This window comes from Saimiri boliviensis, chromosome 13 (assembly GCF_048565385.1).
Source record: "Saimiri boliviensis isolate mSaiBol1 chromosome 13, mSaiBol1.pri, whole genome shotgun sequence".
Lineage (NCBI taxonomy): Eukaryota > Metazoa > Chordata > Mammalia > Primates > Cebidae > Saimiri > Saimiri boliviensis.
Genome location: NC_133461.1, coordinates 65,921,162 through 65,937,176, shown reverse-complemented (window position 1 = coordinate 65,937,176; position 16,015 = coordinate 65,921,162). Strand labels below are relative to the sequence as shown.

At 34.6% G+C, this 16,015-nt stretch overlaps 1 protein-coding gene across 8 annotated transcripts in view; it reads right to left on the bottom strand.

Moving 5' to 3' along the window:
* The window catches only part of ANKRD12 (ankyrin repeat domain 12), a 146,451-nt gene that overhangs the window by 63,707 nt on the left and 66,729 nt on the right, over positions 1–16,015 (bottom strand). For 6 of the 8 annotated variants that reach the window (XM_010335573.3, XM_010335575.3, XM_010335574.3 and 3 more), the window contains 3 exons: positions 14,749–14,949; positions 9,353–9,495; positions 3,716–3,863 (listed from right to left, as the gene is read on the bottom strand). The exons of 1 other annotated variant lie outside the window; for it this stretch is intronic. In XM_010335573.3, the coding sequence (XP_010333875.3) occupies positions 3,716–3,863; positions 9,353–9,495; positions 14,749–14,949 (492 nt within the window). Of the gene's footprint in view, positions 1–3,715; positions 3,864–9,352; positions 9,496–14,748; positions 14,950–16,015 lie in introns of those variants that run through there. One more of the 8 variants, XM_074383770.1, reaches the window with a different exon arrangement.

Genomic DNA, 16,015 nt, shown 5'->3' with positions numbered 1-16,015 from the left:
GTTGTAGATAAGAAGTTAAGATGGAAAAATCATTAGTGTCCAAAAGGTGGTTCTGGTGATGATGAAAACCACCATCTTTGACGTCTTTGCTGATGTCAAAGTATGTGAACAGTTTTTACAAAATCATTTCAGGACAGAGTAGGGTGAAAAACTAGTATTTCCACATTAATACATATCCTATCTCAAATGTATATTTGAATTAATTTTTTTTTTTTTTTGAGCTAGTCTGGCTCTGTCACCCAGGCTGGAGTGTAGTGGCACAATCTCAGCTCCTTGCAACCTCTGCCTCCTGGGCTCACGCCATTCTCCCAACTCAGCCTCCCAAGTAGCTGGTAGTACAGATGCATGCCACCATGACTAATTTTTGTAGAGATGGGGTTTCACTATGTTGCCCAGGCTGGTCTTGAACTCTTGGGCTCAAGTGATCTATCTGCCTCGACTTCCCAAAAGTGCTGGGATTACAGGCATAAGCCACCCTGCCCAGATAGATGACTATTTTATTCCTATATTATTTATTCAAATAGTTCACAAGCCTTTTGTCTTTCAAAAATCCTTATTTCCAATGTTGTCTCTCTTAATTATTGAAGAGGTGTTCTTTTTTTTTGTTGGAGGCAGGATCTTGCTATAATGCCCAGGCTAGTCTTAAACTCCTGGGCTCAGCTCCTGGAGTAGCTGGGAATTACAGGAACATGCCACCATGCCCAGCACACAAGACTCTTTAATTTTTTATTTCTTACTGGAGGAAAATGTAGATTATCTTATCTTTTGGTATATACAGTATATAGAAGATACTTAAACATATCATAAGAAAAATTTACAAACACAATGGCTACACAAGATACATAAACTTTAAAGATTATTTCTCTGCCAATTTTGGGGCATTTAAGTCATTCTAAATTTTTAGTATTATAAGGACTAATATGTTAACAGCTTTACACACATATAGTCAGCACTTCTAATTATATATTTTGGAATTTTTCACTTATTAACAAATTGTTTTCCAGAAAACACTCTCAACAACAGTGTATGATGCCAGCTTCAATACAAGCTCACTAACATCTGAATACTATTTAAAAAAAATCTTTACCAATTTTATAGGGCAGTTTTTATTTAATCAAGCACTTCTGTATGTAAAGTACTGTGGTAAACTGAAGACTGTTCTGCAGTTTTCTAGTTGTAGTCCTCCCTTCTCAAAGTATCAGGATTTTGCAGGCTTAAAAAAAAAAGCAGCAGCTGTTTATACTTTTATACCATTAGACCCTTTTAACAGTATGGCAATCTGAGTGTGCCTGCACCTCTCTGTTTTCCGATCTTTCTCCTTTCATATCCCTCTTTCTGTGTCTCTGTCTGCTGTTTATCATTTTTGAATTTTTTTTGTAAGATCTATATACAGTATTCAGTTAAAGTCTGAAAAAAACACTTTATCCTTTTGTGATTCTATCCATATTTTCTTACTCATCAGTGATGTTTATAAATTTCCACTCATTTTTATTTAATTAGATTTGCTACATGTCTATTTAATCTTGTCAGAAAAGCAACCTCTGGTTTCACTCTGCTATATTGTCTAGAAATATTAGGACATTTGTTTCCTTATATATTTTTCTTATATACTTCAAAAATTTGTTTTCCAGTCATTTAATTGGGCTCCTATCTCTTCGGATCTGCTTTTACTTCCTCTTCTTAAGTTCATTTATTTTCATTCTTACCGATTTTAATGAAGAAAACTATGAACTTTTACTGAACACAGAACAACTCTGGTCTCGTCACACAGGTACTAATGGTTATGTATACATTGTCTATAACTGAGACATTCTACTTAAAAAGAAACGGCATGTGCTCAAAAAAAACAAAGTTTCCAACTAGTATTATGTTTCTGGTCAATTTTATCTTGCATTTCTAACAACTTTTGCTTTATGTATTTTCACCGTGTTATCTGGTGCTTAAGGCAGTACACTTTTCTTATTTTTTATTTTTTTCTACAACAAAAGCTACATTCAATTAAGAGGACAATACACTTTTATTTTTGCTTTGTATTATTTGCTTTTATTATCACAAAATTGTCTTTTGTCATGCACTATCTCCTGACTTTCTTCTTTGTCTAATGTCAATATGAAATTCTGACTTCAAAAGCATTTTTTAACTTTTTTCAACAATCACAAAAAAACAGTTATCATATAATCTTCCCTATTTGTAACATGAGTTTAATACACACACACACACACACAAATATATATATATATATATATATATATATATATATATATATATATATATATATTTTTTTTTGAGATGGAATCTCACTCTGTTGCCCAGGAGTTCACTGGCATGATCTCGGCTCACTGCAACCTCCACCGCTCAGGTTCAAGCAATTCTCCTGCCTCAGCTTCCTGAGTAGCTGGCATTAAAGACACGTGCCACCACACCTGGCTAATTTTTTGTATTTTTAGGAGAGATGGGGTTTCACCATGTTGGCCAGGTGGTCTTGAACTCCCAGCCTCAAGTGACCTGCCCACCTTGGCTTCCAAAGTGCTGGGATTATAGGCATGAGTCATCACACCCAGCCCTGAGTTTATTATGCTTTTATCATTACCTATTAAATGTTGATGTTAAAGTTGGTATTTAAATTTCAGATAATTAAATTTTTTCATGTTTCCCTTTTTAAGTATAGTCTGATATTCACATTCTAAATTGAATATTGAGTATTTACCACAGTTGTTTAAATATCTTGTTTGTAATCAGTGTTTACTGCCAAAACTTTTATTTCATGACTTCATTTTTTTGTTCATAATTTGGCATCATTTCTCAATCGGTGGAAGCACATTTATAATTTTTGTTCAACAAGTAAAATGTTATATTCAGAAAGTGTGTTCTTTCAATTGCCTTTCCATGTGAAAGACAATTTAGCTTTATCACATGAAAGTAGAGGGCCTTAAAACTATAAATGATCTATTGCTTTCTGGCAATGGCTGAGATTAAACGAGTAAAGTATGGTTTTTATTCCCTCATGTGTAATATAATATAAAAGTAACACTACTTAATTGCTTACAGGAATTTTTTTTTAAGATTTTGGGAGGAAATGGCCATTTGTAAGACTGAAAAAATTATTTTTCATTGAATTTTTCCTGAAATATGGTATATCCCTTCTACATAAAGAAGACTTTCTTCAACACAGGAAAGGTTTTTCCTGTTATCTTAAAAAAAAAAAAAAAAAAAAAAAGACGTGTTTAAAAAATAGAAAGAGAGAGAGAGAAATTGTCCTTCCCTGCAACAATGACCAGAGTTCAACTATTTAAATCACAAAAGTAAGATCATAGAGATGACTTGTTAATACCAGGACACCAAGTGTTTGGTTAGTAGCTCTGTTTATAACAGAACGAAATTTATAACAGAACGAAAAAAAGTCAGAGTAGCAGTGGTGGTAGCTATGCATGGGGAGAGGTTCTGCAGCAGGCGCAAAAGTAATAAAGGAACAGTTCAGCAATTTATAGAAAACATAAATGGGGCAATGTCATTATAACTCCATTTATACAGGGTATATGTAAAAAATAGCCCTAAGTTACCGATTTCATCATTCTTAGTTAGCTAAACATTATTCTAGTAACAGCTAGTCAGCATTATTCTAAAATATTCAAACATTTTATATATTATAAATGAATCCAGAACGTTCTATCAAGTATCATGTCAAATAGTTGAATGTAGGTTATCTGAAACAAACCTGTGTAACTTTCATCATCATCAGATAAAGGCACCTCTCTTTTTAGTAGCAACTCCAACTCTTCTGTTTCTGCTACATCCACTGGACGCTCCCCATGTTTATTAGCTTGAAATGGATTTCCACCATGACGAAGTAACAGCTTTACTATCTGCAACAAAAAAACGCAGGCAGGCTTAGTCCCTTCACAGATTGTATCACTGCACTCATTCTCTTGATAATAAATACTTACAACATCCTTCTCATTTTTAATCTCCTTTACTCTGTATCCATTACTCAGCATCTACTCTAAACCCTTATTCTCAAGACCCAATTTCACTGACACTACCCTATCTAATGACCTTAACTTCTACAATATTTCCTCCTTAAAAATTAGTACTTAATCTCATAATTTTTCATCCTGTTTCATCATAAAGTCTACAAGTATTTACTGAGAACTTATAGTAACTATAGTAATTATAGGTTTTGCTAATAAACCAATGAATAACAAGTTCCCCAGCCTCTTGGAATATATATCATAGAAAAAGTTTCAAAGAGGTATTTCCCTTCTGCTTTAGGCTAATATCCCTGTCAATGCTCTTAATCTTAACTCTATTTCCCATTCCCTTAGGAATTTTAAGTATCATGAATTTTGAAGCTTAAACTTCAAAACTCATCACTTTCATGGGTCCCTTACAGGATTCTATATCCAATTCTGTCCTCATCATTTTGAAAGGTCTGCTCTCCTTCTCTAACAAATTACATAGGCTTCAAGTTCCATATAACCAGAATCTGCCCTGTTAGTTATTATTTGTTTTTCTTCATATCCTCTTCCTTTCATAGTTTTTTTTTTTTCTTCTTTTGGAGACAGAGTTTCAATCTTGTTGCCCAGGATGGAGTGCAAAGGCATCTCAGCTCACCACAACCTCTGCCTCCTGGGTTCAACCAATTCTCCTGCCTCAGCCTCCTGAGTAGCTGGGATTACAAGCATGCACCACCACACCCGGCTAATTTCTTGTATTTTTAGTAGAGATGGGGTTTCTCCATTTTGGTTAGGCTGGTCTCGAACTCCTGACCTGCGGTAATCTGCCCACCTCGGCCTCCCAAAGTGCTGGGATTACAGGCGTGAGCCACTGCGTCCAGCCTTCCTTTCATAGTTTTAACCTCTTTTTGACTGGCTCCTTTCTAGAAGCCAATCTTTCCACAGTTCGTATTTCTTACACCTTAAAAAAAATGGCATTAAATACATGAAACATGGACAAAACAAGAAACTTTGTTGAAACCTATATCCTCCTCCCCTAGCTAACCTTTCTTCTTCACTGTCAATCTCCTGAAAAGACATTTGCCCTTGTAGCTGTGACTTACTGGCCTTTCATTCTTTCACCTACCACTCTGCTACCATTGATCTTATGAAATGGCTCTTTTAAGACCTGAAAAGATCTAAACCAATGATGGTTTCCCTATGACTCTGCCCTTAATATACCTTCTTTTGTTCTGGTATCTCTTTGGAGAACTTACCCACCCTAATGTGATGACAATTATGTGATCTATCCATTCAATCTCTTTCTGCTTTCTCTCTCAGCCCTCTTGAGCTCCAAATGCACATTCAAATACTCACTAGATACATCCAACTGACTGTATTCGTATTTTAATACAAAAGCATAAAGCTAACAGGACTCAAAAGGAGCTTACTAAACTTGTACTATTATCTTTTATCTATTTCCATTCTCAAAAACTGGCAACAAAATCTACCCAGTCATGAAAGCCTTGAAGCCAGTACTTGAAAATCATAATCAATTTTTCTTTTTCACTCATACTCTACATCAAAGAAGTAGTCAGGTGTTATTGATTCTGCCTCCTTACCACTCTTCTTGTTTTGATATTTTGTATATTTCCATTAACAGTGGTGTGTTCTATTATACATAAACCTGTACTACAATTCATTAACCCATTTTCCCCCTTAGGCTATAAGCTTCATATACAATCAAGTCTTTATTCATCTCTGTATTCCAAGCACATAACTACAGTGTTTTCTGGTACTTAGAAAATACATCACACCTTAAAAAATATTTAAATGATTAATGAGAAACAGATGAATATTAACTGCATTTACCATTAACGGAACAATTTAAAATAAGATGCCAAAATCAGACATTTGTAACAAATTATTTAATAATGATTCACAATAAATTTAATAAAGAAAATATTTTTTCTAGATTACTGCAGAAAATTTGAAATATAATAATGTGTAAGGAAAACAAATTACTCATGATACCAACTGTTAACTGCTTAATTTTTATCAAGTTACACATCCTTATGATTTTAAAAGATCAACTAGCTTTCCAAGTCTGCTGATGAAGAACAATTGCCCCCAATCATCTACTAGGGTGAGAGAGGTGCAATTAGCGGACTGTGAAAGATTGCAGAGATGATGCGAGGGCTAAAAAACCTTTGATCTAATATTTGTTCCCAGTCATATCTTAAGAAGCACTTCCAGAGGTCATTGGTGCTATCAATTCGTAAGCTTTTTTCTTTCTAGGAATGTGTTGTAACGGCTTTAGTTTCAATTTTCTTGTCTCTTTTAAATCAGAGGTGGGCAAAGTATGACCCATGGAACAATCTGGTCTAACAGCTAAGAAGAATTTTTATATTTTTAAAGGACTGTTGAAGGAGAAGAGAATAGGAGACAAAGGAGGTGGGAAGAGGCAGAGGAGTGAGCTTGTGGCCTCCAAAGCCTAAAATTTTACTATTTGGCCTTTCATTGAAAAAAATTGTCCAATCCTGTTCTACGTCAGTAACTGCTAATTTCTCCAATCTTCACTTTCCAAATAGTTGTTTCTTCTGTTCTTTGCCCTTGTGGGTTTATGTCCTTTGAAACTTCCCCTTACAGTCATTTTAGGGATTTGAGAAAGTAACTGAAATAAAAATCTTCTAGTCATTATAAATAATACCGCAGTGGATATCTTTATGAGTTGAAATGTTTCCAATTTTAGGCTTATTTCCTTAGACTAGAGCCCTAGAATAAGAAAACAGAATAAAGAATTTTGATATTGCTGAAAGCTTCCTATTCCCATCAAGAATACATCAATACTTATTACGTGACTATGATGAGTCAGGTATGGCTGGTTAATTCACATGTTAACAAACACCCTAAGTGAAATAATCAACATTTTACAGATCATTCTCAAGTGCAAATAATTGTTCTTAAAGTTGCTTAAAACATAATAGTCAACAAATAAGAAGTAGGTAAAAATGACAAAAAAAATGATAGGTATCTAAAATAAAACTAGAAATAAGGCTAGTATTTAAAATGTGTATTATGGTGAGGTGTGGTGACTCACACCTGTAATCCCAACACTTTGGGAGCCTGAGGTGGGAGGATCACTAGAGCTCCTAAGTTCCAAGACTAGCCTGAACAACACAGGGTCTCCACAAAAAAATTTAAAAAGTAGCCTAGCATGGTGATGCATGCCTGTAGTCCAGCTACTGAGGAAGCTGAAGCAAGAGGATCGCTTGACCCCAGGCAGTAAGCTGTGATTATAGCACTATGCGCTACTGTGGGTGACACAGCAAGATGCTGTCTCAAAAAAAATAAGTGTATTATGAATTACCATACATTTGCAAACAAGAAGTCAAAAATTAGGTTCTTAGTAAGCTATGTTAAGGCTCCAGAACTGTTATATTTATGCTTTTCCCATCTTATGATGCTTTATGGATGGCTGAATCATGACTATTACTGAAAGAAAGAAATCTCATCATTTGGGAGGGGCTCAGAATACATATTATAGATACAGAGAAATGAATTTTTGGTGACTCTCATTACTCCTCCTAAGGCACAAGTAAAAGGAACAAGGAGAAAATAGCTCTTGAATTGTGACTCCTACTATCCTAGGCATGGGGGTATGAAGAAAAGCAAAGGTCCCTTGAAGATAGCATGCCAGTCTCCCTCTGAGAAGAGACTAGAAATAGTGTGAGTCCTCATAAGTTCATGAGCTCAAAAAGTCAGGTTCTGGAAACATTCTGCAGCTATGTGCATATTTAAAAACTTGTGTGCAGCCAGGCCACAGTGGTTCACACCTGTAATCCCAGCACTTTGAGAGCCTGAGGCGGGTGGATCATGAGGTCAGGAGTTTGAGACCAGCCTGACCAACATGGTGAAACCCCAGCTCTACTAAAAACACAAAAATCAGCCAGGTGTGGTGGTGCATGCGCCTGTAATCCTAGCTACTCAGGAGGCTGAAGCAGGAGAATCGCTTTAACCTGGGAGGCGGTGGTTGCAGTTAGCCAAGATCACGCCACTGCACTCCAGCCTGGGCAATAGAGCAAGACTCTGTCTCAAAATAAAAAAAAAAATTAAAAAAAAAAAAAAGAAAAGAAAAAAACAAAAAAACTTGTGTTCACAGAAACCATGTCTTAGTCACAGGCATAATTCTTTAAAATTATACTTAGAAATCAGGAAACCTTTATTATCATATTCAAAGGAAAAGTATCCATTCCTGGTAAACTATCATAATACTTTTTTTAAAGGGTAAGATTTAAAATATCAAAGCCAGAAAATAAGTCCGTTTCTGATAAATTCAGAGGAAAGGGCAATTTACCCTCCATGTGGTCAGGCCTGATGGATTTAAGTTTTGTCACAGCCTATCCTCAGTCAGTTATCCAGTCATCTACCTATCCATATATCTACACATGCATCCATGTCGGGTTTATTGAACACTTCTAGGTGATAAGCAGTTTCAGAGTAAGTAACAGAAAACAACACAAAATGCCAGTATGCATGTTAGTATTTGCAGTCTAGTGCAGGAAACATGACACTAGACAAGAATATCGGTTAAAAAATAATGCAGTAAATACTGTGATATAAGATTTGTACAATTTGCCAAAGGAGCACAGAGGAAAGAATTGACCATGGGTAAGCAAGAATCAGTTTAGAAAAATTTATAGACTACATTATTCTTCATTCAAAGTAAGATTTCTTTACTGAGAAATATGAAAAAATACCTCACAAAAATGTAATGGAGAAAAATAGCATTTTTAATTTCTGAATTTTAGGTGTACTTGACTGCATTCATAAAGTCAGCTTTTTAATTTTTTATCCGCTATTTCTAGAACATCTTCAATTTCAATGTGCATTTGTATGTAATGTCTTTTTTCCTTTAAAATATCCATTTTTAATAGATATTATTTATCACATAATTTATAGATGAGGAAACGGAGGTTGAGAGGAGGGAAGTAACGCATTCAAGATTACACGGCTAGCCAGAATTGCACTTATATCTATCTTTACTCCAAATTCTATTTTTGCCTCAACTAAAATAAATGCCTTTCAAAAGACAGGCAATGCAATATTGTACAATTTTTACTATACATAAAGACTGCTTTAACACATTCAATTGGCTTACAAAAGAATGCCTTGAAATAAAAATATTGTCAAACTAATCAACCGTCAAATTAAATGGGTTTTATGAAAAGAAAATGCTAAATCTGAATATGAACTAAAAGTTAGAAAGTAGAAAAAAGGGAAAACAAAATATAGATGAGTTTTCAAGCAATGAGTGGAATATGACACAAGATCATATGACTAAGAAGTGAATGAAATTACTTGGGGTTGAATTTATATTTTGAAAATGTGTACTATTGTTTTTTTTCTATCATACTTACATCTCTGTGCCCACTACTAGCAGAATCATGGAGTGGAGTATCATCATCTAATCCTTGTGTGTTAACATCTGCTCCAGCTGCTATAAGTATCTTAGCAACATCATAATATCCAACATTGCAAGCTTCATGCAGTGGTGTCCAACCTAAAGTTAGATTATTAATTTAACATGATTCACTTGTGCTAATTCAAAATATATGCTTTTCATATACATAACTATGTGTGACATATCAATTATAAAACTGCACATAGTGCAAAAGAAAAAAGGAGTGAAGATGCAGCTACTAAAAATAAACACCTAAGAACAATACCAATTTATTGAACGTTCATTCAAAATATTCCTGTTGACCCCTGAACAAGGTGAAGGTCAAGTGTATTAACGCCATGCAGTCAAAAATCCACATGTAACTTTTGACTCCCCAAAACTTAACTATTAATAGCCTACTATTACCTGGAAGCCTTACCAGTAACATGAACAGTTGACTAACACATATTTTGTATATGTATTATATACTCTACTCTTACAATAAAGCAAGCTAGAGAAAAATTATTTAACAAAATCGTAAGAAAAATATTATTAAGTAGGAGTGGATTGTCAAAAAGGTCACGTTCATCAACTTCACGTTGAGTAGGCTGAGGAGGAGGCAGAAGAGGGGTTGGTCTTGCTGTCTCAGGGGTGGCAAAGGGAGAAGAGGTAAAAGTAAAGATGGGAGAAGCAGGCACATTTGGTGTAACTTTACAAAAATACACTGCAATTTGTGTCTTTTTTGCTTTTTCATTTCTCTAAAAATGTTTTAATACAGTGCCACCATCCTCCTCCTGATGTTTCCTCTGGTTTCAGTGCCTGGATCATAAAAGGGTTCATATTAAAAAAAAAAAAAAAAAAAGTCAAAGTAGCCTTAAATTATTGGAACCCTCTAAGGTCAATCTGTTTTCCAGCACGGCTTCTTTTAAGTCTTCTTTCTCATCACCTGAAACTGTTTTTGAAGCACTCAGCTCCATCAAGTAATCTATTAATACCTCTGATGTGGTATCTACTAGCTCTTTGATTTCTCTAATATCCGGATTTTGAAACTTTTCATCCCCCACCTTTTTTTTTTTTTTGTCATATCCACAATCTCTTTCATGATTTCCCTGACTGGTTCTGTGGAAAATCCTGTGAAGTCATATACAACATATGGACGGTTTTCTCCAGGAGACAGCTTTCACAGCTTTTTAACAATGATGGCATCTTCAACGGTGTCTTCTTTCCAGACTTTCATGACATTCTATCCGAGTTATCTTCTATAGCATTGGCAATCCTTTCCCCAGAGTACATGTGTAAGGAGGCTTAAAGGTCCTTATGATCCTCTAATTAGAAGCTGGTTTAGAAACAGTGTGTTTGTACAGCACTTCAATGCCTTTGGTGTTGAATTCACAGGGTTCTGAGTGGCCAGAAGACACCAAAAGACAGCTTCCTTCCTGGCAAAATACTTCCTGACTTCAGAAAGAAATAGATGACATCAATTCAGGAAAGAGTTCTCACAGTCCAGGCCTTCTTGTTGTACAAACAAAAGACTAGCAGCTGGATTTATCTTTTCCTTTTGAGGTTCAGGGGGCAGTCCTGATCATAAACCCAACTGTCTTTACATAAAACGGAGAAGTTAGCCAATCCCTTCCACCCCTAAATCTTGGTGCTTGCTTCTCTTCCTTACTAATAAATGTACTTTGTGGATTTTTCTTTTTCCCAGGGTTACTTCTGTTCACATTAAAAAACTGTTCAGGCAGACATCCTTTCTTCTCACTGATTTTCTTAATGGTGTCTGGGAATTCATCTGCTGCCTGTCAGTGGGCAGAAGTTGCTTCTCCTGTTATCTTGACATTTTTAAAGCCAAATCTTGTTCTAAAATTATTAAACCATCCTTTGCAGGCATTAAATTCCCCAGCTTTAGATCCTTCACCTTCCTTAAAACTGTTGTATAATGACCTCATGCTTTCTTGAATCATATTAGAGTCCATATGTATGTCTTTTTATAGCAATCCTGCATCCACATAAAAGCTGCATGAGATAAAAGAATGTTTTGCAAAAAAGTGCAAGGTTTTCAAACCCACTAGCATAGCTGCAGCAATGGCTTTACACATTTCCTTTTCTTTTTTCCAGTGGTCCTTATGCTGGATTCACTTATCTTGAAATGGCAGGAAACCACAGCTACAGATCTTAATTTATAGACATTATCAAGCAATTCAATTTTTTCTTTTAATGTCATAACTTTTCTGTTTCTTAGGAGCACTTCCAGTATCACTAGTAGCACTTAAAATGGATCCCCTGGTGTTATTCAAAGCTTACAGTATTCTACTAAACACGATGAAAAACAGGCAAGAATCACACATTTCACTGGCACACAACTTACTGGAGAGATGAACTGCTTATGGGAGATAATTTGTGTCAGTCACATGGTGTTTCAAGCAAATACTCCCAACATCTGAGCTCACCACAATGGCAACAGGAGGTAGCTATGCAATTATTACAGGAGTAAAATATGTACTACAGTAAATTTTGTGCAGTTATGATTTAATACTGCATCTTTACATTTATTTACATTTCTCCTGACTCTGAATGGTGCCATGTATAGCCTATGTTTGTATACATATATTATAACTTTTTAGAACAGATTGTATATATTTTATGGGAATAAGTGACAGAATAGACTAGTATCTAGGTATCTTTCATGCACTCATGATACATTTAATTTTTTCTAGTTTTTCAGTATTTCTAGGCTATACAGTTCATCTTTGAGTTTTTCCAAATTGTTCTGAATCTCAAAAAAAGTCCAAAATATTTACTGAAAAAAACCCACATATAAGAGGACCTACATAGTTCAAGGGTCAATGGTATTTCCACTGTGCTAAATTATTACACAAAAGTATTAAATACTTAAGTTTTCCAATAAATATAAGTTTGATATAATTAATAATCATTTAAACTATGAAAAAGAATTTTAAAGAGGCAAAATATTAATAAGCTTGATTAGTGTCTTTCAGTAAACAAAAATCCTGATGCTTAGGGCTTTATTCTGTTGATACAATATTTTCTGGACTTAATACTTATTTTATCTAAAATAGACTTAATTACTCTTGTAATAAAAAAAGTTACTTAAAAATACAAAGAAAATAAACATGGTCCGTAATCTCACCACCCAGATAAAATAATTTGAAGAATCCAACATAATATCTACTAGCTGTCTCTCCCACATATTTATAAAACTTAGATAACAACCTGCTTCCTCTACTTAACTAAAGTGAAAATAATTGCCTATGTCATTATAATTTTCTACAACATAGTACTGTACTAATATACCATAATTTACTTCAACGAGCTCCTATTACTAAGGATACAGACTGCTAGTTTTTAATTAGAAACAATGCTGTAACAATATCCTTACAACTAAGTCTTCATGCGCATCCATGATTAACTATTTAAAACAAATCCTTGGAAGTGAAATTGTCAGATGAAAGAAATATTTTTTAGGTTTCTGATAAATGATGTCAAATTTTCCTCTAGAATAAATGCCATGCATTTTAAGTCTCATTCTTTAAAGTAGATACGGTGTATCACACCTTTTCCCCACTCATACCAAATAAAGACATAAATTCCAGGTATATTACAATAGGGCTACATGTAAAAACAAAACAAAACAAAACAAAATTTGAAAAACATAAAATACAGGAATAGTTTTATGATATAGAGAAAGAGAAGGCCTTCTTAAATAAAATACCAAACCAAGAACCCATAACGTTCAATTGATATGATACATAAAAGATGAAAATGTTAGTACATTAAGCACTGTAATGAGTATTTATTCAACATAAGCCACAGACTTTGAAAATATTTACAGATATGATAGAGAAAATCTAGACTAAATAAAGGCTATTGTAGGTTAAAAACAATACTAAACCAAAAGAAAATAAGCAAAGGAGTGGATCCAGCAATTCATAAAATACACATAAGTTTATAATAAACATAAGAAGAAATGTTTACTATCACTAATGATCATGAAAATCCAAATAAGATTATTTTTTCATTTGTCAGATTGTTAATAATTAAAAGTTGACAACATCCAGTTTTAGTGAAGGTATGAGGAAAATGGCTCTTTCATATACTTTTGATGGTAGTACGAATTGATACAGAATTTTGGGGGGACAATTCCATTATTACAGAAATTTAAAATATGTATCCGCGTTAATTTAGCAATTTCACTTCTACTGAAATACATCCATAAACATACACAAAGATGTTTATGGATATTTACTACAGTGTTGCCTATGGAACGCTATACTAGAAAATATTATGCAGCTATTAAAAATTAATGAAGTAGGCATACCTATATTTACTGAAATATCTGTAAGATATTAAGGCAGGTTGCAAAATTACAGACTGATACAGATGGAATAATTTCATTTTAAAAAGCTTGTAAGTAAATATTTACTTTATACATACATAATAAAAAATGAACTGAAACAGTAACCTCCAAAGTGTTAACAATAGTTCTACAGAACAGAAAGAACCTGTGTGGGAGGGAGGGTAGAGTTGTGTAGCATGTGAAATTAAAGATAATTTCTGTACTGCTCTCTACATATTTCAATTGTTTGAATTATTTACAGTAAGAATATACTGGTATGTTGACCAGGCGCGGTGACTCAAGCCTGTAATCCCAGCACTTTGGGAGGCCGAGGCGGGTGGATCACGAGGTCAAGTGATCGAGACCATCCTGGTCAACATGGTGAAACCCTGTCTCTACTAAAAATACAAAAAATTAGCTGGGCATGGTGGCTCGTGCCTGTAATCCCAGCTACTTAGGAGGCTGAGACAGGAGAATTGCCTGAACCCAGGAGGCGGAGGTTGCGGTGAGCCGAGATCGCGCCATTGCACTCCAGCTTGGGTAAAAAGAGCGAGACTCCGTCTCAAAAAAAAGAAAAAAAAAAAAAAAAAAAAAAAAAGAATATACTGGTATGCTATTTGAATTCTGAAAATGAAAGTAACACCACCACACTCTTACAGTCCTCATGGTTCAAGTTAATAAATGTTTTTAAAATGCTTATGAACAAATTAACTACTTTGAAACATTATATAACTCAATTTCATCTAGGACAAAAACCTAACTTGGATAAAGAACTATATATAAGTAATATGTGAACTAAAGTATAAGTTTAGTATGTAAAAATATGAGTAACTGTTGACATGGAATTGTAGCAGAGATCAGGGCTTTTATGCACACTCTCCAAAACTTCTGTAATAAAGAATATTTTTAGAACTCTTTCATTTCAGCAACAAAAGGGATAAAAGAATGTGGATTAAACTGTAACCAGGATCTGTTTAAATTTTAGTGTCTGATAGTAGGTCTTGCATTACTAGTCTTACCTGCAAAATCTTTCACATTCACATTTGCCCCTAAACTTATTAATTCTTTAACTTGTTTCACATCTCCTCGAATAGCGGCCATGTGTAAGGGAGTTTCACCACGTTCATTTCTTTTATTAACTTTATCTTTCTGACGAGATGAAGAACTGGGAGTTTTCTTTTGGGCCGGTGTTGTTTGTGATGGATGACTTGGTGTGGAATCTGCAAGAAACAAGAAAGTTAGCAGAAGTTCTATGCTAAATATTTTCCTGGAACACAAGGAATACCTTCTCACTCTAACAACCTAAACCTTGATTTGAATGATACGTTAATGACCCAAATACACAGAGGAGATCTTCCCTTAGGGTTATCAAATATTATGAGCCAATTTTAAAAAAGTGTTAACTCATAAAATTGGTTTAAAATGATAAACTATCAAATATGTACTCTAAAATGTTTGCTTAATGACAATGTGATGAACTACAAAATATTTTTCCTAGGTATGTTATGCTATTATTCTAAGACCTAGAGGAAGTGAAACTGAAGCTGTAGTCCACATCTCCAACTCAGACAAAGCACTGCAGTTCATCTTATATTATGTGCAAATCAAGGTCATAACTATTTTACTATGAAAATGAAAGTGGGCCAGGCGCGGTGGCTCACGCCTGTAATCCCAGCACTTTAGGAGGCCGAGGTGGGTGAATCACAAGGTCAAGTGATCAAGACCATCATGGTCAACATGGTGAAACTCGTCTCTACTAAAAATACAAACAAATTAGCTGGGCATGGTGGCGCGTGCCTGTAATCCCAGCTACTCAGGAAGCTGAGGCAGGAGAATTGCCTGAACCCAGGAGGCGGAGGTTGCAGTGAGCCGAGATTGCGCCATTGCACTCCAGCCTGGGTAACAAGACCGAAACTCTGTCTCCAAAAAAAAAAAAAAAAAAGAAAAGAAAAAAGAAAATCAAAGTGAAGAACTACAAAAAATAAGGGCAGTCTGAAAAAGGGCCTTTAAAAACTGTGCTTTGCCTTGATTCCCTTATTTTGATATTTGTTCTAGTTTCTGTATTTAAAAAAGTGAGGAAGTTAAATTAGATGATGCCAAAGGTCTCCTCTCCAATTTCAAAACTACAAAAAGTGTTTCTGAATCCTTAATTAAGAATTCCAAGACATATATACAGTGTTTACTCTGAAGATTTATAACTATTGAAAAGAAACTGCTCTAAGAGAAAAGAAATCTGTGAAAATTAACTTTTTACCAGTCTTAAAACCTAACATGATTAGAGCTCTA